Here is a 27,791-nt window from a genome sequence, read left to right on the forward strand (position 1 = left end):
ATCATAGAATTGTAGAGTCATCTAGTCCACCCCCCTGCAATGCAGGAAAGCAAGAGAAAGCAGCTCTACCAGGTCTGCATCATCACTCTGGGCTATCTCACAACCTCCACATATCTTGAGATAGCTCATTAAAAATGGTAACAACTGTTGCCTCCATGTTGTTTTCCTAAAGAGAGTCAACTTGTCAAAACAATGTTTGCGCTCTACTTCACACCCCACCTGAACAGTACATTTATAGCAGTATCATACCACTGAAAACAGCCATGGCTTCCCCCCATAGATTCATCGGAACTGTAGTTTGCTAAGGGTGCTGAGAGTTGCTAGGAAGACCTGATTCCCCTCACAGAGCTATGGTTCCCACTGAAAAGAGGGATTGAGTGTTAAAGCACTCTGATAATTTTAGCTCTGTGAGGGATCTCAGCACCCATAACAATTGTTCCCAGGGTTCTTTGGGGGAAGTCATGACTGTTTACTTTGGTATGTTAGTGTTTTACATGTATAGTGTACATGGGACCTCGGACAGCATTGGTGGAAGTTAATTGTGCTTCCCCGGGTGGTCACACAGCTGCATCCAAGAGGCAAATTCAATAATCTCTTACAGTCACAGAAAATATTGGGGAGTAGTTTTCATAAGTGACAGCCTTGCATCCTCTGCAACTTTGGAAGGGACGGTGTTCGAAATTCCCATTGTTCCAGGCACATTTTGCAATGGAATTTCATTGGCGGAGCAGTTTCTGAGCTCTGGAAGCAGTACTAAGATTTCAGATTAAAACTGCAGAGTGGAAGGAAAGGAGGACCTTTTTCTGCCTCCCCACTTCTAGCTGCTCTCTGAAGGCTGGAGAAGAGACCCTCTTAAGAATATTAGGGGGTGGACAGGGGAAGGACTAGACCATGTGAAAAATGAACATAATATTTTAGCTGCAGTTCATTCGCTTTGAGCTTTGTGTGCTTGTTATTAAAAAAGTTTCTTTTATTCCTTGTCTCTATTTCATTTAATTTTTGTTCAGCTTTTCCTGCAACTGAACCATGAGTTTACATGTGTAGGAGGAAGTCTCTAAATAAAGAGACCAAATCCCAATATTCTTCTTTTTTAAATATATATATATGAAAATGTTACTTTTAAAAGAAGAAAACTAAAACTGGCTGCTGTTTTGTTTGTTTGTTTTTGGTACAATATTATTTTTGTATCCAATAGATCACATGACTCAGGTTGCAATCCAATGAGTAAATATCTGCACCCTCATTTGGGGCTAAAAGCTACTGAACTCAGTGGTATTTACTTCTAAGAAAACATGCACAAAATTTGGCTGCCAGGCTGCAAATATATGCACACTTAATTGGGACTAAGCTCTACTGAACGTCCATTTGAATAAACATGCATAGGATTAGGCTAAAAGCATTCCTTAATTTTGCCAACCATTTTTGTGATTTTCAACCTGTGATTTTCTTCATTCTGTCAACTTGCCTGCACAGTCATGAAATTTTGGGAGGGGCAGTTGCAGACAGTTTGGAAACAGTTTTCAGTATCAACACTTCATGCCTTAGCCATGTTGGCCAGGAGTGAGGCGGTGTGTGTGCGAGTGTGAGGTGGTGGAGGCAGAAAGCTCCATGGTGGTAATAAGAGTATGCATGCAGTTATTTGTTTTGTTCCTGGTTCCATTATTAATAATAATTAAATTAGTACACTGCCCCCCAAAATTTGCACTCCCAAATGGATCTTCTCAATTTTGTGCCCCCTTGGCATAGCGCCCTGTGCGGGAGAACTGCTCACACCACCCTAAATCCAGCGCTGCAGTTAGCAACTAAGGTCAGCCACAGCTTTTTCCTAGCTTGTAGGATAGTACATGTTTGAAATTTCTAAGACGTCACATTAAACCATAGATGGAAACAAACAATGGTTTCACGTGAAAGCCTAACATGCTTCTTGCCTTGCTTATCTCCTGCTCTTGCTGCTGCGGAACCACCAGGAAATAATCCAGCCTGGTTTGTCATGAGGACCATGTCTAGCTCATGGTTTGTTTCTCTCCTAGCAAACCATGAGCAGTAGCCAAAGTTCCTGGCTCACTCCTAGTGGTTTGTTTGGGAAAAGCAAACCAAGAGCATGTTTTCAGATGTCACAGCAAGCCCAATTCAGGAGCCCTGGAAATTGAGAAGCGCAGCAATAACTTTTTTAGTGGCATGGACCATTCACATTAAACCATAGTTTGCTTTTTAATGTGATGTGTGACCTGGGCCAAATCAACTACTTTGGCTTTGAGAATTGCCTTCTTTTTCAACTTCATTGGCATTTTGTCTAAAGATAATTAATATATTTGGTGGTTGTGGTTGTTGGTTTAGAGCAGCTTTCCTTACTTAAAGATAATGCCAAGTTGCTCCAGAAATTTGGGTTCTATTACTATGAGAAAAGAGAAGAACCTGGTTAGCTGGACAAATTACTTATCTCCCCCCCCCCCCTTATTTAGAAGCTGTTTATGTTTAATTGTGGTTTATGAATAATTAAATGGCAGGGGAATGAAAATTTAAATCAGCTGAACTTGAGATTATTATTTTATTTGCATTTCTGAAGATAAAAATCACCCTCTCAGAATCTCGGTGCAGGAAACTGATATCATATTTGTGAACACTGAGGAAATCAATTAATGGAAATTAAACGTTCAAAGTTTCACAGTCTGACAGATACAATCTTGGTCTGGAGTCACTCAGTTCCTGCAAGCACTTGTTAAGGCGCAGCAATCAAAGCACCTAAATTGAATTGCTACTATACAGCAATTAGTTTATTGATTTAATTAAGGATGCCACCTTTCTAATTCTCAGGTCATGATTGAAACATTTTCCAATTGAACATATTTGCCATTAATGGGACAGCAAGATCAACCAAGAAAAACCGCTCAAAGATAATAATAGTAATAATAATAATGGTGGTGGTGGTGGTGAAATGAAAAGTAATATAAAGACATTATTCAAGAGAAAGAAACACTTCAGAAGACAAATCAGTCCGTGATTATGAAATAGTGTATCACAGAAATCACTTTCATGGAACAAAGAATAGGGGTTAAAAATTCTATCCCATTAATTCAGTGTAATAGTTCAGAGAGTTTAATTATCATCCATTGTTATTATACTGCTATCAGAATTAAATAGTAATTCCTGGTGGAGAATTTTAAGCTCTGACATGACAACCATGTAGATCTCTCTTTTTCTTTTTTACTTTAAAGACCCTTAAGCAGTGTTCGAAACTCCCATTGTTCTAGGCGCATTTTGCAACAGGGAATTTTCTTAGGGCAAGCAGTTTCTGAGCTCTGGGCGCAGTACTGTGCCTAAGATTTCACTTTAAAATTCCTGAGTGGAAGGAAAGGAGGGCCTTTTTCTGCCTCCCCACTTCCAGCTACATTCTGAAGACTGGAGAAGAGACCCTCTTAAGAATATTAGGGAGGTGGGCAGGGGAAGGGCTAGACCGTGTGAAAAATGAACATAATATTTTAGCTGCAGTTCATTCGTTTTCAGCTTTGTGTGCTTGTTATTAAAAAAGCACGCCTATACATTCCATTGTTGTGCCAATACCCTAGGTTTAAGGTGCCATTTAGCTCCTAGCTTTCATATCTCAGTTTCTAACGCTGCCCTTAAGGGCAAGATCCTTTTTTAAAGTATTGGGGCAAAACTACCTATTGCGTCAGGCATGTGGTAGCAGCCACATCAGGGACTTTGTTAAATGTAATAGTAGGTGTGGGTGGAGGTGGCAGGGTGCATTTTCATTGGAATCACAAGTGTCTGGAGAGGAGAGGTTTAACCCTCTCCTAGGGCAATTCCAATGAACCTCCCCCCTCACAAACACACTTTGCACAGCACTTCTCAAATACCCAACTATCACAGCTTGGGAAGTGCCTTGCACAGTGCTTCCCAGGGGCCTGGCAGCCAGCTTCTGATGTGCTAGCATTGTTCATGATAAGCAGGTGAGGACCTGATCAACCTTTGAATGGGAGCTTCTTAGGAGCCCCAAAACTACGCCTGAGTTTCTCAAGCAGCAATTAGAATAAAACCAAAAATCATATATAATTATATGAAGTACAAAGTCTATCCGGGAAATGGAAAGCAATGATCCAGATTAATGGCACTTTACTGCATCAAATACGTAACCCAATGCAGCTGCTTCCACTTGTAAATAAATAACAAAAATGACAAGCGTGAAACAAACTTTAAGGGTCTGCAATGAACTTCAAGGGTCTTACAGCGCAACCTATGCACATCTTCTCAGAAGTAAGCTTCACTGTATCAGTGGGGCTTACTCGCTCTGCCTCAGGTTGCTGCCTTACAGTTCAATTCAAAGCATGTGTCCTTTGACTCACTGAATTTGAGTTTTTCCTGTAAATTAGTTGTTAATCATTTCTTTGTGAGCTGCTCCAAGAACTCTTGCTATGGGGTGACTGTATGACTGCAGTTAATATATCCAATGGGAATTGAGTGAGATGCACCCGAATAAGTGCATTTAGGATTGGGGCAATAGGGACGCTACAAAAGGCTAGGTCATTTGTCAGCAGCAACTGCGCAACTGGAGTGAACAGGGCACTGTCCCACCACCCCCAATCTGCCATCAGCAAGCCTCCACATGTCTGCCTTCCTTCTTACAACCAGTTCAGGGAGTGGATCTTCCTGGCATTTTTCTCCCTGAATCCCACCCTGCAAATTTCCATGGGCACCAGCCACCACAGGAAAACAATCAGCATAAATGGTGCAGAAATACATACTGGCATAGGGAGAGTTGGCAGCAGACCCATTCAGGAAGGTTGGAGATCCACCTAAATTGGACATTCCAGCATTTCCGTAGCCATTCATGCTTGTCGTGACGGAATTGTAGTTTGTCTGCTGAGGGGTAGTGCTTGGCACGTAACCATGAGGTGACACACTGCTTGAGTTGCGAGTAAAACCTTTTTGGGGGGGGGGAGTCGAAAAAGAGAAAGACACAACAGCTGTTTTTCAAGAGAGACTTTCGGAACATACCAAAAAATGCAATTCTGAGGAAAGAGAGGGGGTTGCTTTAGAAAGTTCAATCTGCAAATCATTTATGAAGTGTTGAGAACTTTTAAGTAAGTGTGAGTGTTATGGGTCGCAGAAGATGTTGCAAATAGCTGAAAGATATAGCAAAGAGACAACTTACTGGCCTGAGGGATTCTATCACGGCATTCTCTATATGGTTCTGAGCCACACTCTTAACAGCCTGTTAACAATTTCTGATCAGTTCTTTAGGGAAAGAAGTGCATCGCCCCATATGAACTGACCTGAACCCTGTGGTCATCATCTGAGGCCCTTCTTCATGTGCCTCCTCCACAAGAGGTCTGGAGAGCAGCAACACAAGAGTGGGCCTTTTCTGTGGTGGCTCCCTGCTTCTGGAATCCTCTCCCTAGGGAGGCTTGCCTGGCACCTTCAGTACATATTATTAGGTGCCAGGCAAAGCCCTTCTTCTTCCAGGCCTGTGGCTAATTAAACAATCTATGGCCTTTTAAACCTTGGGGTGGTGGTGGTATTGTTTTTGGTTGTTATTAAGACATGTATTTTTGAATTTTTATATTGTAAACCACTCTGTGATTGTCGGGTGAAGGGCAGTATAGAAATTTTAACAGCAGCTGTAATCCTGATGGGAGGAAGGTTGGAGGTCTGATCGCCAACGAAATGGGTGGCAGTAGCCAGTGGAAAGCTCCCAAACAGGGCATTTTAGGGTGGAATGCTGGGGGCTCTGGCTCATAGGTCCAATCCCTGAACCCCTCAGCTGCACCAGGCTGGAGCTGGTGCAGCACCCTCCCCAAAAAACCCTCCACCTTCCACCCTTGTTGGCAGGGCTTCAGATGTGGCAGTGTATCTGCCATTCCACAGCAGGCCAGCCTCTATAGTTAGGATTGTTCTGCCAAGGAAAAGTGCTCGGTCCTTGCTTGCTAAAAACAGAACGTGATTAAACAAGGTCTAGAATGTCAGTTTTCAGGAACTAATTTTGGTTGCATCACTTCTGATAATTCCATGGAGATAGCAATATGTCCTTGGTTATATAGCTTTTGGACGTTCTAGGTGCATTTTGTGACAGGGAATTTCATTAGCGTGAGCAGTTTCTGAGCTCTGGGCGCAGTACTGCACCAAAGATTTCAGATTAAAACTGCAGAGTGGAAGGAAAGGAGGACCTTTCTGACTCCCCACTTCTAGCTACTCTCTGAAGTCTGGCGAAGAGACCCCTCTTAAGAATATTAGGAGGGTGGGCAAGGGAAGGACTAGACTATGTGAAAAATGAACATAATATTTTAGCTGCATTTCATTCATTTTCAGCTTTGTGTGCTTGTTATTAAAAAAAGCATGCCTATACATTCCATTGTTGCCCCCATAACCCAGGTTTAATGCGCTCCTAGCTTTCATATCTCAGTTTCTAACACTGGGTATGAGCCAGCATGTTTATGTTAAGGTAAACTCATGTTATAAGTACTTTGGTGCAGAATGTTCAGCCTTAGTACTGAGTGCTTAACTCAAATACTTTCTTTTCTTTTCTTTTTATTCACTGACCATGACTCCGTTAAATATGTAAATTATCAAGTGCCCTCCACACCAATGAAACAGCACTGCATTTTATCTCACTAGTCAAACAGATTACATGTTATGCAGGTCATGAACTGTTCTGTGTACTATTCTAATGCAATTTCCCCCACCTTCTACCCTCCAGGGGACAACTCTCATCCATCCCAGCTAACATGGATGTTGGCATGCTCAGTGAAATAAATGTGCATGGTGCCTTTTACTTAGCCATATAGAGGCTCTTTGGTAACCTCTTTGCTTTCCAATTTAAAAAAAAAAAAAATCCACCCAATTGTGCCTGAAGATTGAAAAAAAAAAGTTTCTTCTTCAGCTTACCCTGATTAGTGGCCTGTGATGCTTCTGAGACATTGACTGCTAACTGACCACTAAAGGAGTTCACGCCCATCATTCCTGCGTGGACCGAAGTGTTGGCGAGCGCTGGGAGTTGGTTGTGATTGCGAGGGACACTGTAGAGAGCTTCTGCAATATCAGCTGCTCTTTTCAGGATTATTTCCTGGGGGAAAGCGTTGAGAGATGTAACAAAGTAATTAAGAGGCAATTCACTGAGCAGTTAAGGAGCCTACACCGATGCAAGATTCAGCATATCTTCTCTCAGAACAGTGGGACAAGATTGGATTGACTTGAGGGCTGAACAAGTCATAGGTCAAACTCTAATCCACTCGGATAAAGTGATGATATGGCTGATAGTGAATTTGTGGCCTTCATTTGAAGATCCCACCCAGACTTAATTAGCTGCACAAACAATCCTTTCTAACTTTGGGTCTTTCTCAGTGAAATGGGAACAATGATCTACCAAACGAGATTGCTTCAAGATTGAAGATAGATATTGCAATAGTGGTACCTAAAGGTCTCTTGTGGTAGAGCACATCCTTTGCATGCAAAAGATTCCAGATTCAATGCCTGGCATCTTCAGGTAAGGATGAGAGAGAGAGGCCCAAGTATGAAATCCCAGATAGCAGTTGCTACTCAGAGTAGACAAAACTGAGCAAGGTGGACCAATAATATGATTCAGAGTAAGGAAGCTTTTATGTACTTATTAACCACAATAAGTAACCTCTAGAAACACAAATCTATGTTTGGTCATAATTCTCCCTTATCTGACATTAATACTTTAAATAGAATTTATTAACTACTTACACTTCACAAGTATTATATATATTTTTGAGATGGTATTTTCCCTTGCCAAGGGAAAATGTATGCTTTTCAATCAGCCCTGATTTTTAATGCAAAAATATATTGGTAATAGAAAGCAAAACAAAAGTTTTAAGTGGGCTTCTCCTAGACTAGGCAGTTGTAGGTAAGGAATCTGATGTCACTGATGCTGATTTATATGAGAATCAGCATATCTTCTGGGCCAATTCCCATGTAATTTTACAAGAAATAGTTTCATATTCCTCCACACACAAAAGGGTCAACTGAGTGTACAAGCAGTGACCATTTTGCACACGGCCAATTGATGTGTGATGGCCGACACATGCAACCCCCGGTCAAACAGGGAATTGCCTATACAGTGGTACCTCGGGTTACATATGCTTCAGGTTACATACGCTTCTGGTTACAGACTCCGCTAACCCAGAAATAGTGCTTCTGGTTAATAACTTTGCTTCAGGATGAGAACAGAAATCATCCTCTGGCGGTGCGGCAGCAGCAGGAGGCCCCAATAGCTAAAGTGGTGCTTCAGGTTAAGAACAGTTTCAGGTTAAGTACGGACCTCCGGAACGAATTAAGTACTTAATCCGAGGTACCACTGTATTATGAGAGACAAACGTAAAATGACCTATTCAATGTCTCTATTTGTGACATTGTCTACATGGGCAGGTCCACTTCTGCACAGTGCAGCAAATCACTTCTGAGTATAACTGCATCTCAAAGTTCCCAAACAGCAAGACCTTGAAAGGCAAAGAGAGCATTTTAGCATCTGTCTTCAATCCACAGAGTTTGCCCAAAGGTTTCTGTGAAAATGGGATGTCATCCTCTGAGAATTATTATAGACTTTGCTGAGGTAAGGTCTTGAAAAGAGCTCTGGAAACCATAATCCTATTTACCTGTGAGTAAGCCCAACAAAAGACAATGGTAATTATTTCCGAATAGATGTGTATAATATTGCCCCATAAGTTTCATTTACTTATTTTTATTACACACATCATGAGAACTGCTTGGCATAGGTGATATAACATCTCAAAACATATAATATTTGGAAAACATAAGTTTTTAAATTCTATTTAAAGTCTACAGATCTAAAAGGTATAAATCACTACCTAACACAGATTTGTGTTTCTGAAGGTGACGTGCATGCAGTTTTTAATCTTTGCAAAAACAAAAGGAAAGGAAGGAAAATAAATAAACACCAACAAAGCAAGCTCATTTGATTCCCTCGTTTATTTTCCTTTGTCAAAAATTTTTATGTACAAGTATGACTGAGTAGGCTACCCCTAAAGCATAGGTACCAACATGCTAAGTATAAAGAGCTATTAAATGAGGACTGCATTTACCTGGTTGTTATGTGGCATACCATAGAGTGCTTCCACCAGATCGGCTGCCCTCTTGAGTATTACTTCCTGTCAGGAGAAGGGGAGAGAAGAGACATGCTTGTAAGAGTACAATAAACTGTATGCAGAAATAGCATTTCCCAGCATTCTCTTAGCTCTCAGCTTTGACTTGAGTATACAAGAGTCTTTAAAAGCGACCATTGTTAGTGAGCTCAGAATGTTGTTAAATCACAAGTTCATCCAGTTCATGCACAAAAGCTTAATAAAGTTTAAAGGTGAAACTTGTTTGTGCTGCAAAATAAAAATTGTCAGTCGATTGTCTGCTGTCTGCACTGAGAGTCCACTGGTGGGTTTATTGCAGGATGACCTATAGTAATTTGTTAGATTGCTGAAATCAATGCCGTTCAGAGCATGTTATGAATCCTTCTAATCTGTTTATTTGGTTCTTAATTTATATTACAGAAAGATTGACCTTATCAGATCAGCTACATAGCTGTGGAATGTGTTGATCTGATAACAATGTAATATCCAACTTCTTTGGCTCATATTCCTTTGTCATGGGCAGATGCCACAACCAGGTATTCAAACTAGCTACAGCACCATGGAAGGAGCGGTGGGAGGGCTTTGAAGCCAAACAGCAATGCTGCAAAGGGAGACATGTAAGAATGTTCTTCATAGAAGTGACATTAAGAACGAATAAGAAGATGTGGCTAGATTTGGGGCATAACCCTTTAATTTTCATTGTTACTTCTTCAACTTTCTATATTATATACCTATGCTTTTAAATCTGACACCTGCATACCACAATGCTCTTTTTTTTTAGAATGCAAAAATGTGGAGAACAAGAGTGGAAACAATAAAATACATTTGCAAACTACAGAGCATAAAATATCTTTCTACATTGCCCTCTAATGCACAGCAGGTTTCTACTGGCTCAATAAAAAAACTGATCAGGGAACTTTTTTTTATATACGATTCGATTTCTCTATATACTACAGTATAAAAGAACAGCAAAGCTGAAGCCATATATATTTCTGCGGGTGTCTTAAAAAACTAGATGCAACATTTTCCTACTGACTTTTGAGTAAAGTTGAAAAGTTTAACTGAGAATGTTTTATACACTAGGTAGATTTTCCAACCAAAAGAAGCAGTAATGCTCAATTTTCATATACTATAGTCTCTGATCAGAAAATAGAGATATAATTGCATTCATTTTGCTGTCACCATAACCTCTTCAAAATCCTTGAACAACTCTTCAGATGACAAGCTTTTAGATGCATATTAGCATTTTTTCAATTTAAAATTCTCTACAATATACGATAAAATAGTTGTCATACTGCAGTAGCTACTTATGACATACATGATGTCCTAAATTTAAAAATGAGATGAGAGTGTGTTTGTGCATTTTGCACCCCCAGTAAACATTTATCGTTCCTTAAAACCATTGCACAGCTTCTCCTTCAGAATGCACTTTTCAATTATTATTTTCACACATGCAGCCAGGTGCATTATATAATTGATGGCTTCTGAATCAATACATTTGAAACTATTTCTGAAGAGATCACTGGCTACAGGCTTTGTCCTTTTCTGTGCTGCTTGACCAAAGCACTAAATAATTTAAAAGGCTATGAAGGGAATGCACACGATACCCATATGGAATCAGGCCATGCTGTTTTAGCTGAGCCACTTAGATTGTCAGTAAGCCTTGCCTGCCTTGTAAAAGATTAAAACTCTAGAGTAGAGGGAAGAGCTGCTTGTCAGATTTGACTCCCTCACCACCACCCAGTTTCCAGTAAACTAAAACATCTTGTTCAGGGACCACAACTTCAAAAAAAGTAAAATTGTTCTGGTGAAATCAAAGTCAACAATGTTAGGCTTGAACAACAGTTGTAGTAATATTACTTTAACATGTACTTGCATGCTCATTTTTAACCATCGTCATTGAAGTAATTATCCCTTCTCTTTTAGTATCAATTCTGAAACAAAAGATCATTTTGCTTCGAGTCTGAGCAATGATACAGGCTGCAGTTCATTTTCTATTTAATATTGGAGCAGTTAAATTCACGTGAGTAGAACTCTTCATGGGAAAGTTGCTTGTGGACCACTGCCTTAATATAATTATGCAGAAATCTTACGCTCTCATTCTTAAGGAATAAAGAAGTAACTTATAGTAAACGACAGTGCAAATAAAAAAAATAGCCATGGTTTTCCATGTAGTTTATTACTGGAGTACATTCAGTAAGTGCTGTTATAATTTAGAGCTATTCGCTGTTTGTGATTTCTTTCTTTTGAAACAAGCAATTGCCTATACAAGGTTTTTTTTTTTTTGCTTTCTTAAACAATATTTCTACATAATAAAACCTTTTTTGTGTCTGACACTTTTAGGTTAGGAATGCAGATGTTGCACAAAAACTCCTTTGTCAGATGATTCTAAGCTTTTACTCTAAAGAGGATCATAGCATCTATATTCAGATTAGTCTTTAATAAAACACACAATAATAATCATTAAAAAAAAATCAGTTCCCATTCAGCTACCATAGCTAATAGTGTCATTGCTTCAAATGAAAAGCAGGCCCTAAAAGTCTTCTATAAGTTACTGCAGCAGACCTTGCAAGGTGCTTGAATTGCGGTAACCAGAAAATTGTTCTCACCTCCATGTCATTACGCTCCCAGTGAACCAGCCCCCGAGCGTGTTTGTGTTCGGGATCTAATATATTGCCTTTCAATCAGAGCTGAGAGCCACTGAACACATAGACAGAACATGACGAGCAGGTCAGGAAAGCAATAAAGATTTTACAGAGCTGTCCAAGGTGCTAAATTTACTCAATAATGGGTTTGGCACCATAGTGTTAACCTCTCATTTACTACCAGTTTGAGAGACTAAATTGAAGTAGCTGACTTCATTTACCTTGAAATGTATATTTTATGACATTATGTAAGTAGATTGAAAGGGCACTGCAGCTTTAACAATTTAAGGGCTAAAGCATGTTTAAGATGAAGCCTGGCTATTTATTGTATATTGCACTTAAAGTCTATGGAATATTAAAATGCACTGATTAAATTTGTAAATGGTATTATAAGAAAGATAGCTAATATAAAAAGATCTATGCCTTTGAAAATCGAAGTGATCTTGCGCCACTGAAAGTGTGCACAGAGAGGCAAAGTTACATAGAAAACATTTTTTCAAACCCATAACCCTTGTCCTTAAACATACATTGGTGCAATTCAACTAAATTAATAATATGCTGTTTAATACTATAGGCTTGGATGAAAAAATCAAGACAGTAAAGTGCATTAAAAATGTTAAGAAAGTATATTTCATTTTCAAAAGCCATTCAACCATTTTTTTCACTGAAAAATCCTATGACACAAGATGTGATTCTGAGTGATGGTTTTCCATTTCTCTCCTAGTGAAGTCCACAGGACTAAGGAACCTGTCTATGTCCTTTTTCATTTAGTACTTCTGGGTTTAAAATTATCTGTGCTATAATTCTTTACATACTTAGCAGGGGGTAGGCTCTACTGAACACAGCATAACTGACATTTGAATGGCCATGTATAGGGTTATGCTGTTTGTCTTCATGACAAATAATTGAGACTGGAATTATGTAACAGTTTTTAAAAGAAATGTGATACAGGCATCATCCCGTAGGGTCCACACTCATTTCTTTTGTCTCACTATCATCTGCTCAGATTTCGCAAAATGTTGAAGTGCTAGGAAAAAACCCTGTAAAATCTGGACAGAGATGAAAGTGGGATAAATGTGCCACTTCAATGATTTGCAAAATCTGTTTGAGCAGATGGTCAGGAGACTCAAGAGTGTAAGCCATGTTGTTCTCACTTTACGATGGTGGGTTATCAGGGTTTCCCCCCTGTACTTGGGGGAAAAGAAGGTGGGTTAGGTCTGTGGGGTGCGGTTCCATGGGAAGCCTTTCTCTGAGGTAGCCTCACATCAATGGAATGACCTTCCCTCTTAGGTGTGCCTCATCTCAACATTTTTTTCCTTTTTGTTGGAAGATGAAGACACACCTCTTTGTCCAGGTTTGGGAAAAGGGGTGAAGTGCACTGAGTATGCTTTGTTTTTGCCGCTGCTTAGCGATCTTATTTTTCTCTGATTTTATTGTGATTTGTATTGTTGTTGCTGCATTTTGCTTGTTTTATATTGTTAATTTTGGTTCTAATGTGTACGTATTTGCTGCCCAGGGACCTTTGTGCGAAGGGCAGATTATAATGTTCCTGATAAATGAATGAATGAATAAATAAAACTATTAGCCCTCCTCAGAGAGTAAGAGGACCACAGGTCACGGGCAGTGCTGGAGCTGCTTTCATGTTATTACCTGCAGGGGCCACATTCCTCAGTAAACTCAACCAGCAACAAGGAAAATTCCACAGAAACGGAAAGGCTTTTGGCATGGAGTTTTTTTACTGAGATTGTTCATAAATTGGTTATAGGCCCAAGCTGTCAATTAATGCACCATAGTTCCCCAGCACCAGCAAGGGTAGAAACACAATGTTGAGAGCAAGAAGAGGAACAATATGTGGCTGAGGATTTCCTCTTGGTGCTGGGTATTTATTTCTGTGTTCAGTGTACCCTCTTTGAAAAAATATTGAAGAGACTCTAGATTGCTATATTTATAGTAGCACTGTTGTGTTTATAAATGTTTGGATTACAGGTTATTAATTTTTTTTTTATTTCTGGTACTTCTTCCTTTCACCAAGGAGCAATCAGAGACATTTGTAACCCACCCAAACAGACACACTTACAGAAAAATAACGCAACTTGAAGGGGCTGAAGTGCCCTCACCATCATGGCAACCCCAAAGGGGTAACCTTCCTTTTCGTGTTGTTCCCTCTGGGTGTTGCCTCCCATTTGGATCTGTCCACAGTGCCTCAGCAGGGCTAACTTTGTAGCTCTCTAGTCAGATGCTAACTATCAGCTAGAGCTGCTTCCACCCAATTCCTTCATGGTTCTGCCCCAACACCATCAAGGGCTGGTCGGGATACTGAGGAGACTTTAGAGTTAAATTCATAGAACCCCTGTCCCCCACCTACCTAAGGGTTTCTATAGCAATAGCTAAAGTGTATTTGTTTGGCTTTTGATGTGGATTGCACCACAGAGGAATCCATTAAAGCATGAAACTTGCTTTAAAATGAATTATAATCTCCTATATAAGTGCCCAGTGCTTTGTTGGCTGAGCCATTTCCCTGAGAATGAAAACCATTTGCCATATATGGTTCACTGGGGTTAAGCTTCATCATGATAACTATATTTTGTGCTCCTTCTTGGGAAGAAATGCTACAATATTCTCATTGATCTCTGGTTTCATATGTTAAAATGGGTAGAAAGTAATTGTGCAATGTGGACCCTGAATTTACCTGATGCCAATAAATTTCAAGGAATTAGTTACAGGTATCATGTTTTTTCTTCCTTTTCATGAAAGAGCTGCCACTATATATAAAGCTTATCACTCACCTAAAGCACTAGTATACTTATAGAGATTCTCTAGCAAATCATGAGGTATTTATAATGGGTTGTCTAGATATCATATCATCTTCTAATGCTCTATTAGCTCAGCACTGTGACAAAGATAAGAAATTGAGAGAAATCATTCATCTTGTAGAAGAGCTTAATGAAGATGATGTCATTCAAAGTTTCCATGCTTCCATCTTTAGCTGATGGACTCTGACTCCTAGTTTCTTGTTTCATGGGTGCGGCAAACAAATGCCCAGTTATATTCTAAATATAGCCTCTGGAGGGTGGTTGCTTTCTTTTTTTGGCAGGGGAGAGAGCTTTGGAAATTTTAATTTAAAAGCATAATAATACTTAGACTGCCAACCCATACACATTTATGTGTAAATCAGTTTCATAGAACTCATTAGTGGGATTAACACAAGTAAAAAGATGGCAAGGATTAGGCTGCAAAATTTTAACTCCTTTTACATATTAAGACATGAATATGTTTGTTCCATGTCAGTGTTTTTCATTGTTAGGGTTGGGTAAGCATTCTTTTTCGGGGAACGTTCAAAATCAATATACCAACTCAAATTAACTTTTCAAATATTTTCAAATAGACTTTAAAATTATATCCTTTTGAAGAAAGAGCATGGGCTCACCCACTATATTCATAAAGGAATGGACACTCTTCTTCTTCCATGACAGAAAATGAGGGAATCACCAGCATTACCCTCTCACTGTGCCCCTCCTTTGAAGTAAATGATGGTCTTGGATGCTGGTGCCCATGGAAGAACAATTCACATGCACAGTCTGAAATATTTGCATAATATGGATGAAAAACTCATACAGTGGTGACTGGTCTAATAGGAAGCATCTCCATTCTCTTCATCACTGCGGGCCTAACTCAAGGTTTCTCAAACTCAGGTTTCCATTTGTTTTTGGACTACAACTCCCATCATCCCTAGCTAGCAAAACCAGTAGTCAGGGATGGTGGGAACTGTAGTCCAAAAACAGCTGGAGACCCAAGTTTGGGAAACCTTGGCCAAACTACTAGTTATGGTAATATGATTAGCAAACAGGCAGAAGGTTTTTTTTTTAAATTAAAAATGCAGGGTTGCGGAAATGTGCCATTTGAGGAAGAAAATGTTGAGTCAGCAGTAGTGAAATGGAACATGAAAGAATGAACAAATATTTTCATCATGAAGGAAATAAAAACCCAACAAACAGTAAAATTTGACGAAAACATATTCATGACCCATAACTGAATGTTAGGGGACAGAATTAAAAGAACAAAACAAAAAACAAGATAATATTCCCTAGTTGCTAAACAGTGAAGCGCCTGATATCACATTGCCATTGTTTGTTTGTTTGTTTGTTTGTTTGTTTGTTTGTTTGTTTGTTTGTTTAAAACAATTCTATATTGATCGTCATTAAAAATTCCAGGGTGGGGCAGAACAATGGTAATACAGTTCTGAAAAAATCAATATATTAAAAACAATAAAAAATATCAACAGTAACCCAGATAGCTAGTTAGGTCTTTAGCAATCACTCAAAAAACATAAACGTTTGTGCTTTGCCATAAAGCTGGGTGCCACAAAAGGAAAAAATTGTCACCCCATGTTGTCTCAATATGAATTTAAGACTGGATATAATCTTGGATATTAACTATTGCCCCATAGATTGACCATTGGATTTATTTATTTATTAGATCTGGCTGCTAAGGTAGTTTAGGTAAAAGGACAGAATTCAGATTTGGGATAGTTATCTAGAATGATTTACTGGGAGCCAAAGTTCGTTCAGCAAACTGAATTCTGAGTTTGCTAGGTACTTAAGCTTCCTTCTTCTTCCTATTATGTAGCCTCTTCTTCCATGTTATTTGCAAACAGACTTTTCCCCCCTAAAAGCAAATAACATTGAAATGAGCACTAAATTTGCACTACATTCTGCAATATTTCCAGAAGTGGCATTAATGTCATGTGAAAGCTTAAAGATGAAGTGGAAATTAAAAGTCAAGGAAACATCAGGAAAATGAAATAAATGGCTGTGTGAATGCTCCCATCTGGGCATTAGTATGTGACCCCACAGCTGAGTAAGCTAGCCTGTTGCCAAGTGAAGGTAAAATAATAATATTGAGCTAGCTTGGTTTTTCCTCCCTTCACCCATCAAGTATAAAGATGTATTCTAGTATGCAAGACTCACTTAACGAAGGAGGACTAAGGTCTCTCCAAGCTGTAATGGTCTCCACAGCCTTCATCCAAACTGAAGATCACAGCCTATGCCTAAGGCACTAACAGAAACACTCAGGCATGACCTTGCCACCTGCTCCACATTGAACCAAGCTTATAAATAAAATATAGTAAGCATATATGAGACAGCAAAATCTTTGAAGGGTAAATGCATGCAGGCATCAAGCCATGAATATATTGTGAATCAATGAGAAAGATCTCTCTTGATCACAAAGGTGATAATGCTATAGCAGAGGGGAGAAAAATCTCATGCACAGAGTTTTATGCTGTAAGTGCTGAACAGTAATAGGATTTAAGTCCACCGCGTCTTCCAAAACGTTTTGCTTTGGCAAAGGAAGTCTTTGAAGCATAAGAAAAGGGGCCAGAAGCAAGCAGCTCTTTCCCATGCATCATTTATACTTTCAGCAAGATGGCAATCAGTGCTGGGGAATCAGAGCTGTTCCAGTAGGTAAGGATGTCTGGCCTAGTCTCAGCATCCCTGACAATTGCAGAGTATTGGAGATGCCTTTACATTGCAGTTTTTCTCTGTTGACTCCCTCCCTCACACTATCTGCATCAAGGTTGGGGGTGGATCAGGCCAGCAGTCCCTGATTTTGGAGCATAAGTACCTTGCATAACAAACCATAGGAGGGTTAGATAGGTATATACATATAGTCCCTTTTGCTGCCTTGGACACTCAAGTTGCAGGAAGGATGGGAGGAAGACTTCACTGCCTACAGGTGGTGCTTGAATTTAACTGGGCTGAATACAAATAGTTCTAAATCAACTTATTTGAACAGGGCTGTCTAATATATGCCAGCTCTTTCTGCATTAACCCATAAACCCCTTTTGGGTTAAAAACTACAATAAGAATAGAATGTAGATTAAACAGGTGTTTTTTTTTAAAAAAAAACAATCAAGAATATCTTCTGGGATATAAATCTCAGATAAGAAAAGAGACTTGTTAGATTCTGCAAAATGGCTGGTTTTTAATGGGACGAATGAAAGTGGCAAAGTAAAAAGGCTGTGATAGGATGACCTCTGGTGATATTTGGCTACATCTTGTCCAGACTGAATGAAGCAAAGACTGAAATAATGTTGGGAGGTTTTCATATTAGAGTGTTAAAAAAACCTGCTATGTCATAACCCCTACAAACGAGTACATTCGCTTACATTTTATCATAGGCATAATTTTTAAAAAAGTCTCTAGGAAGGGGCATTCTCATTACAATAAAGGACCACTTTAGTCCCAATTGAAATGAAAAGAAAGAGCACAGCTTACATCTAGATACCAAGTGGTAATTTCTAGGGAAGCATAAAATGCCAAATGTGTAACAATTATGTTTTATAACTCTGTGTTCAAAGGACTTAATAGTATTTTATTGCACAGAGAGGCTTCAGCTCAAGCAGACCTATTTTACTGGAGTGCTCCCTGCCTTATGTTGTTAAAGCACTTCATCAACTTTCTTTCTTATTATCAGCAGGAGAACGACAAGATTAATTTTTGAACAATCTAAGTGGCCCTAAAAATCTGGCAGTAACTAATTTCACGAAGCAGATGTCTAAGCTAAACCGATAAACAACATTTCCTCAAAAATATCGGGGGCATAAGGTACTTGATATTAGCCCCTCCAGCATTCTGATAACTATCACTGCATTTAATATTATTGTTCTGCCTGGCCTCAGTGATGACAGATACAACCATTCTTCCTAAGCATATATTAATAACATTTAGGGGTAGGGGAGGGAAGTGTGGAGGGCCTGGGTTGTTTATTTTATCCCCAACACTGGTCACAAAAACATTGACAATATTTTCATTGCTCCTTGCTCTTCATTTTTAAATGAATAAATAAAAACAAACAGCTGGGGGGAAGTTTGATCAGCTACCAGGCACAGTTTAAGATTCCCTGGGCAATATACAAGACCGTCAGGGTGGAAAATCAAAACCGTGACATACTGAAATGTGTTTCTTTAAGCAAACAAAAGCAAATTGCATTGCACACTCATATTGTATGAGCCAGATCTATCCCATACAAGTGTATCACCTACAGTATCTTAATCCATCAGCTACAAATCATGAATATGGTTACCGCCTAGGCAAAGGCAGAGTGCATAGATCTTTGTTCTAAAAGGCAGTCTTGAGTTTTCTTGCAGAGGTACTCAGAGGATGCTACTGTCTAAACGATTTATATCATTGTAAGCAAAATGATTGACTTTTAAAACAGAAAAAAAGAGTGGGGAGAGCTGGTTATTGCCTTAATGAAAAAAAAATCAATGGAAGTAAAATGAAGACATGAGATTTTGTCTGAGTTGCCGTTAATACTACTGAAGAGCTATGGATATTAGAAGGTCAACAAATAAATTAGTTCAAGTGGTAAGAAATGAATGATTTGAATTCAAATCATATTGAGTGCAAATTATTCACTGCCTATTACACCAGGTAATTTTTACCCGTGGTGCCTCAATTACTGTTCCATAAGCAGTAGTGCAGTTTTAAGAGCTGCAAGTTCCACTGAGCAACCTCCAAGTAGCTGGGCTGGGATAGCTGACTTTATAGCGATGGATCACAAAGTGTGGCCCTTCTGCATAGGAACCCTTATGAAAGAAACAGGACTGCGTTCATTTCACCAAACTGGTTCACCTTTTATGTGTCAGACATTAAAAACAGACCCTGTGTTTCTTAGGAAGGAATTAGGACCGTTGCCGTATACTTTTTCCTCCACGTTATTATGACATCAAAATGGTAAGAATGAAGATCTCTTTATGCTCAGCTGAGTGAACTCTGCAATAGCTGTGTTTCATTTGGGAAGGCAACATACAGTATCTCTTGGGATTTCAGGCTTAAGCAGGCAACAATGAAGCTATATGTGGCTATCCTAAAGCACCAACATTAAGGGATTTCAAAACATCAATCTCACTCAACAAATGACGAGATGGAGCCTGTAGAAACCCTTTAGGTTTGGGTATACTTATCTCAAGAAACCTCTGTTGACGTTGACAATTCCAGAATAACTAATTAATAGACACTAGAAGAATGCAGTAGTTTTGAGAAAAGGATGCTTGTTCAGGGACAGTGGCAGGATGTCACTAAAGCAAAGGTTGGGATCCTCTAGTTCACAAGCCAAATTTGCCCCATTAGGCATCTCCATTTGGCCCACCAGGTCATTTCAGCTAAGCTGTGACCACCTGCCCTGCATTTGATGTAATATATAGTGCCAGGTGTGGGGCCAGTAAGGATGGGGTTTGGCTATAAGGAGCTATGCAGGAACTTCCAATTGCAGCACTTCCAAAACACCTGACAACCAGCTGGCTGTCAGGCATTTGCACTTCGACAAATGTGAAGCACAGGACATCATTATTACATCAGATGATTGAGCAGTGGGTGATCCCACCCACCTGTCAGAGTTTGCTTGCATGGGTGGGGGAAGGTAAAGATGTGACCTGCTGGGCCAAAACAGTTCCCCAACCCTGCCCTAAAGAGTGACTTCTAAGAATGAAGGATACCAATAGCTAAGACATTTGAAACAATCATATCTGGTTTACTGAGGCTTGAATAGATTACTAGAGATGGGAAAAATCGACCAATCTCAATTTGGATTGAGCTGGGTCTTTCCCAACTTTTTGATAGAATTCTTGGGAAATGCTTTCTTTCCCATCCTTACATCTTATGCCACCTAAACTAACCTTATACATTGACCCTTATACATAAAAGACTCAAGTTGCAAGTCCCTGGATGATATGTCAAAATGAATATTAGCCTCCTTTGCATATTGCTTATGAGAAAGATAATAAATGATTGGTGTGAAATAATAATAATAATAATAATAATAATAATAATAATAATAATAATTATTATTATTATTATTATTATTATTATTTATACCCCGCCCATCTGGGTGGCTTTCCCCAGCCACTCTGGGTGGCTTCCAACAAAACACTAAAATACAATAACCTATTAAACATTAAAAGCTTAAACAGGGCTGCCTTCAGATGTCTTCTAAAAGTTTGGTAGTTATTTTTCTCTTTGACATCTGGTGGGAGGGCGTTCCACAGGGCGGGTGCCACTACCAAGAAGGCCCTCTTCCTGGTTCCCTGTAATTTGGCTTCTCGCAGCGAGGGAACCGCCAGAAGGCCCTCGGCGCTGGACCTCAGTGCCTGGGCAGAACTAGCTTGGGATCTGAGCTCCCTCACCTCAGTAACCCTTTCCCCAAAATAACCCTTTTCATTGGTTTTCTACTGGTTCATATGATTTTTGTTCACCCACTGACAGTGCTGAGTGAATGTGCATCATCATATCGACTTCTAAGAACTGTAGTTTGGTTTCACCAGACTTTATCCATTGTACAGCATCTGTTACAGTGAAAAACCATCTAGGAATCTACACCCCCTTCCCACCCCACAAACCAACCAGTAATGAGAGAGGGTTTTAGATCTAGATGGGGAAGGGGACAAGAAACAAGAGGATCATCTGACCTAAGCAGAGATGATATGAAACAAAAGGCTGCTTGGTTGGGTTATCCAGTCAATGAAAGTCAAGTCTCACTAAAAGTAATGCTTTGTAGGTGCATGATTGTGCATGAACCTACAAGGTAGTTGGCTTTGGGCGAATGGTGTATTCTAAGTATACCCAGAATCTTATTTGGTATTCTGAGCTGGGGAAGATCTTTGCAGAGAAATGGCACTCTGTTTGTAATACAGCCAAGCACTAGGGACCGAACCAATTCATATTCCAAACCAGGTAATTACAATATTCAGGAATATCACTATAAACAAATTGGTGCTCAGTTGCTGAAATACGTGTCTGAGTGAAAATACTGTTTGTCGAACACACATGAGAAGGGAAAACTTTCTCCTACATACACCAACACAGTCAACTGGACTTGGCATATCACAGTGCAATATGAAATTATCACTTCAGACACAAGTTTCAAGGAGGTGCCATTTTCCTGCCTCCCACCTTCTGTGTGTTGTAAAAAAAGACATTTTTTGTGACTTTCAGTCAAGATCTGAAAAACAAAAGGTGTGCGTGTCATTTAGACTTTTTTTTGCTTTGGGTGCAAAATGTCTAAGGCCAATGTCTGCACATACAACACAGGCTGCCCTTTTGTCAATAGCAGTCAGTGGGGTGGCATGGGCAGGGCAGAGATGCTCACCTGGCTTCCGAATGTGGCACATCACTGCCAATCAAGGAAGGGGTCAGAGTGTAGTAATTGCTCCTAAACCTGAAACACAGCTATGCCCTCTTCTGATCTAGACTGGATTGGCTTGGAGGCATGAGAAGCGGGAAGGAGGGAGTTGGCTATTCTCACTACTTTCTTGATGAAAATATGATCCGCAAAGGTATTATTTGCCACCCAAAAGAAGCTGCTATTTGTGCTCATACCCATGCCACAAATCCAGTCTGGATGTGGAGGGGAGCACATAGCTGCTGTTTAATATATTGTGTAGTTTGACCCAGATATCAGGGGGAATGCTCAATCAAGGTAACAGTTCATCCACATGAATGTGGGGTTTTCTTGGGGGGGGGGGTGTACCAAGAGCAGTTTTAGAAGGAAAATTTAATCAGGAAGGGAAAGGTTTAAATCATGATATCTACGTGCATGAATCCAGATTCTACAACTATGCACTTAAAGTTATCGTGCAGTTAGAGCCTTTGAGCTACCATAATAGTTTCTTTAAAGTGAATAGTCAATTAATAAGTTCAAGGCAATACTAAATTGGACTTGGCTGATGTGTCACTAATCCCAAGGGGATTAAAATAATTTTTAAAAGAAGCATATCAGGTACTTTTTGGCACACTCACACTAGCCTAACAGGATTTGGATTAATGCACCACAAGCGAGAATCATTGAAAATTGAATTGATTCAGGGGGGGAAATTGTTCCTCTACAACAATGCAGAACTGTGAAAGTCAACCATAAGAAACAGAGAGCATACCTAATGGTGTAAAGCAGGGATCACTCCTGATTATTAGCCATGGAGACAGAGGCTGATGAGAGCTGGAGTCCAACAATACATGGAGGGCTAGAGGCTCCACATCCCTGTTCTAATGAAACCCAACAACTGGCTTATCTTAGAAGTCTTCCGAAGCACCATGTAACCCTTTCTGACCATCACTTTCCACAACAAGAAATGTCATTCTAACCTATTATTTTGCCCAATGTTAGTCACAAATTGTGTATCAAAAGAGCTGTATCTCATGAAAAGCTTTTAGACCCCACACCTGAAATAGCAAAAGAGTGAAGCAGTCACTAACAAACTTCACTTGTTAAAGGGAAGGCTAGAAACAACACAAAAATAAATAAAGACATTTACATGTAATGCACTCGAACAACATTTCCTTCTCCACAATGCGACAAGCAGTTCACAAGAACCAATATACTTGGATGTCCCAGCATCTGAAACAATTTTTCAAGTATATCCAACTAGGTGCCAACCTGTAACATCCCTTTGCATTGAGCTGGAAACTAGATATTTCATTTACTCTTTCCTACTGCTACTCAGCTGGTGCTCCTTATTGATATTTGCAGAGGACTAAAACGACAAATGCAGTATCTAAATTGCCTTATTCCCCACACATGGAAATTCCAAAACAATATTAATGTAATTAGAATAGATTGTGCAGCCTGCAGTGACTCTTGCTTGCATTTGTCACTCTGCTTCATCTGTGATAAATCACTGTATCCGAGTAGGGAATTTTCGGTCTCATTTCACCAATGAACAACAGAGTGCCGCCACGTGACTGGAGTCTGAATTTCAGTTCTAGCTGGCGCACAGTTGAGTCAAATAGCATTTGGCACAATGCAGAGTAGAAGCGAGTCACTAAATGGCTGATTTACTAAATTATTATTGGATGAGCCTTTGCAGTTCCAACGGAAAGTGCGTCTCTTCATGGTGTGTTCAAATTGTTCTGTGTTTAAATATTCAGCATGAGGCTAATGTGAACTGATGAAGTGAGACTACAAACATTCACTTTCAATATAGGCAGAGAGACAGAGATGCAACATATCATGTGGCCTGCAGAGGTGAAAATGATTTATATTTAAGGATGCTGCTGCTTGCTTCTAGTACTTTAAGGTGCTCTTAATTAGTCTGGTGTTGGAATGAGCAAATTTAGGACACAGGGAAGGACACACAAGAGAGAGAGAAAGAGAGAGAGAGAGAGAGAGAGAGAGAGAGAGAGAGAGAGGGAGAGAGATTTAACTAGGCTTCTTTAAAGCTACAAAATTCCAATAAGATCTGCTTCAAAGTCCATTTTTAGCCAAAGATTTTCTGCCTGAATTTTTCTCATGCAAAAAAAAAAAAAAAAAAGACTCTCCTTCCAAGCAAATCCAAAGGTGCAGTCAACAAACATGTTTGAAATATAACTCTGGTTTGTAATTATATGACTTATGCAAGGGTGGGGGGGGGAAGAGATAATTTCTTTACTGCCACCTGCTGGATCTGGCAATAACCCTTTGTCACACTAAAAGAACAAGCATCCTCACTTTAGAGGACAGATACAGCAAACATTTAAAATACTGTGATCCGAGATACTTACAGTAGATTAGAATTTTTTATTGGTACTGTGTTGCCATAACAACATAAACGCAGCAGATGACTTAAGCTAAGCTTGCAAAGCAAAAGGCTGCTCATCTGGCAGTTAAAATGAATACAGTTCACTTCACAAGTTCCCCATATGGACCCTTAGTGTATGGTAATGAGGATACCATATGGTGAGAAAGAAATGCAGAGAGAACAATTGTGCTCCACTGGATGGGTGAACTGGGTAGGAAGTTATGAGAAAACACAGGAGAGAGATTTGTCTGTGTGCTCTCTAGCTCAAGGGTTCTTTCAGAAGGGGATTCCTCTAGTCTTCCCTTAATCCACTTCTTAATGCGTACATGTACGGATGTGACAAAGAAGCATATTGAACATTTTGCGACATCATTCATCATAAACTGTCAGCGGTGTTTACAAATCAGCCCCGGATGATCTTATACATCAGTAATTCTTAAAAGGTAACCGTGATAAGGTTTAAGACAAAGTGCAGGGAAATTTAAGCACTCCTGACAAGCAGAAACATTAGTGGTAATCATTTTAGAAATGCTTGCATCTTTTCTGCATGCATGTTTGGCTGTAAATAATGCTGGAATGTATAACAGCTCTTCAAAAGGTAGGTGGGAAAGCGAAACAAATAATATTTCTCTCTCTCTCTCTCTCTCTCTCTCTCTCTCCCCCCCCCTCCAAAAGATAAAACAAGTAATTGATTAGAATCACAAAGAAGAATTTGTCACAAACACAACCACATCCGCACCGTACAGAATGTAGGACTAACCAGATCCTCAACCTGGTAAGACAGCTTGCTTAAGGCTGCAAAGTCAATTTTGTACTACACATGCTTCATAAAAGATGAATATAAATGCATTAGTTAGACACGGTGAGCTAAATTAGAAGGTCAGGCAGGGCTGGAAGGCCTGAAAAATCACACAACCAATGACTGTAATTACTCTTTTTTTAAGTCTATTAAGTGGTGTTGTTCTATCAAGGCTCAGGGGTATAAGACATGAAGTACAAGATAAAGTAATGTGTATTTATTACTCCCACAGGATCAATTTACTAGATATTTTCAGCTCCACGGAGCAAAATACACAAATGCAGCATTTGTTGCTTTCTTCAAAACTGTGGCATATACTTTTTGCCCCAAAGCACTGCTGCTCCTAGAATAAAAAAGAATTGGTTATAGGGGTAGGGGCTTTTCATTTGTTCCACCATCTCACTGTGTACATGTGTGTATTGGCATATATAAGGATTTTAAAATCAATACAGTCATGTAGCCAGTTCAGTCAAGGGGAAGGGCCATGTGAAAGGTCCTAGGTTGAATCCCCAGCATCAGGAATAAGGAAACTGTAGCCATTCAGATGCTGTTGGGTTACAACTTCCAGCATGCCAGATTATTGGCTATGCCTGTTGGGACTAATGGGTGTTTCAATCCACCAGCATCTGTAGGACCACAGGTTCCCTGGCCCAAATCTCCAAGTATGGCTAGGATATCCTGCTGAGACCCTGGAGAGCTCCTGGCATTAAGGGTAGGCAATACTGTGACATTGGCTAGATGGACTTGGGATAAGGCACCTTCCTATGTTTCAATATTTGGCCAAATTGCTTAAGTGACATGGTTTAAACATCACATCACTCTTTCATATGTCGGTGCTCAAGCTGGCCGTAAAGTTCAGCTATATCCCTTGGAAAGTTTCTGTGTCCTTGTAGGTGGCTTGTGCTGCTATGGAGATCATGCCTGCGACTGGGCCAAGCCACTGGGATAAGCATTAAGAAAACATTACAGCCAACTGCATGGGGCACTAGAATCATGTTTCAGTTGCTTCAACTAGGCTGACAAAGCACACGCAAAAAAATGAAAAGTGTCTTCCACCTTCAGGAAAACATTGCAAAGGCACAGATTAATATAGCAAAAGGATCCATGTCGTTCTTCCTATTCCTTATATATTAAAGTTTTGCCATGGATTCTAAATTACACCATCTGCTCTAATCGTTTGCTGAGTAAACACTGACCCACTTAGAAAATGCACTGGAATGTATACATATTTCTGCTGACCTTCAGAAAGAAAAGAGCTGCTTCCCAGCAATTTGTATATGACTCTGCCCTTCAGCTGTCAGAGTGTCACTGTTTGGGAGTAATCCCCGATTTTGGACTTTATACACTACCAAAACTAACCACTGATGACTGCCTGGTCTCAGTGTGATGACAACTGCAGTCACCCAAGAGAATACAGTTGACATTTAGGAATTTCTTCCCATACCCTTGCCAATTAGTGAATCATCAAATTTTGAATTTGAGTATATGTTCCTCCTCCTTTACATCACTGTGGAAGTTAAATTGAGAAAGGAAGATGTTTCAAAGGCCATATTAGGGGTATGAAAGAAAACAAGTAGGAACAAGGGTGAAACTGGGTAAGAATCCACTGATTCTGAGTAACTGCATTTGTGGCGTTTAAAACTACATTTTAGGTGTAGTGCCTCATCTTGGCCCCATGCTGTGGTCCTGATCCAGGCCAGATCTTCTTAAAATTTTAGTCACTAGAAAGACATATGACCACACACACTCCAGCTTCTAGGAAGAACTAAACTGACTCCTCCTACTGACAGTCAGCTATTTTAAATGGCAATCTTCTAATGTCAACCAACTATTTTTATTTAATGGCAACCTAAAATATCAATACTGTGTCAACATTGAATTATTTAGAAATCAACCACTCTCTAAATCTTAGACCATATTACCTGTAATGAAGTGACCAAAACTCTAACAAAAAACTATACAGCCATGCTTTCTCCTAGAACTTACTCACAACATCTGCTATCTTTATTCCGCAGCCAACAAATGAGAGGGATTCAGCCATTAGTGTCAAAAGTGCAGAAGGAGACAGGTGCCCACCTGTGCTGCATTCTATAAATGAGTCTTGAACTTCAAATCCAACTTCAAATTCTTAATGTGTGCTAATTGTAGACATACAAACAGAAGGGCATGTTTATTTGCTCATGGATTTCTTTAAACCATGGAGCCACTGTCAACTATAACCCCATTTAGGTTTCATGGGAAATGCTGCAAAACATTGTTTCACTTTATTTAGCCACAAGAAAATATTATACTAAGGCACAATAAGCTTAGACCCTCAGTGTACTGGTCTATGCTTTTGTCATTTCCATGTTTACTGGAAAGATTTAAGTGTCTTTTGGCGTTTGGTGGGGTTTTTTTGTTTTTGTTTTTTGCCAAAGCAGTTTTCCAGTCACAATCCAGATTCTTGGTATTCAGATGTTCTGCGTAATCAAATGCCACATAGTGTTTACCTTGTGAACCTAAAACTACACATATGCCACCCCCCGTATACAACTGCATAGATGTGTAGGCAACATTTCATGGGTGAGGTGGCCTTAGCTGCTGAGTACACTAAAACTTGAAAATTACAGACCCTGCTATGAAGCTGGTCAAGAGCCCTGAAGCTGCACTCAGAGGCATATCTCAAAAGCAATCATTGTAAGGAAAACCAAATGAACAGC

General features: G+C 39.7%; 1 protein-coding gene across 7 annotated transcripts in view; it reads right to left on the reverse strand.

Annotated features, from left to right (window-relative positions):
• The window catches only part of EBF1 (EBF transcription factor 1), a 383,413-nt gene that overhangs the window by 12,355 nt on the left and 343,267 nt on the right, over positions 1–27,791 (reverse strand). For all 7 annotated transcript variants that reach the window (XM_077924635.1, XM_077924631.1, XM_077924629.1 and 4 more), the window contains exons 12-14: positions 9,060–9,125; positions 6,883–7,060; positions 4,743–4,922 (exon numbers count right to left, since the gene is read on the reverse strand). In XM_077924635.1, the coding sequence (XP_077780761.1) occupies positions 4,743–4,922; positions 6,883–7,060; positions 9,060–9,125 (424 nt within the window). The remainder of the gene's footprint in view (positions 1–4,742; positions 4,923–6,882; positions 7,061–9,059; positions 9,126–27,791) is intronic.

This window comes from Podarcis muralis, chromosome 2 (genome assembly GCF_964188315.1).
Source record: "Podarcis muralis chromosome 2, rPodMur119.hap1.1, whole genome shotgun sequence".
Classification (NCBI taxonomy): domain Eukaryota; kingdom Metazoa; phylum Chordata; class Lepidosauria; order Squamata; family Lacertidae; genus Podarcis; species Podarcis muralis.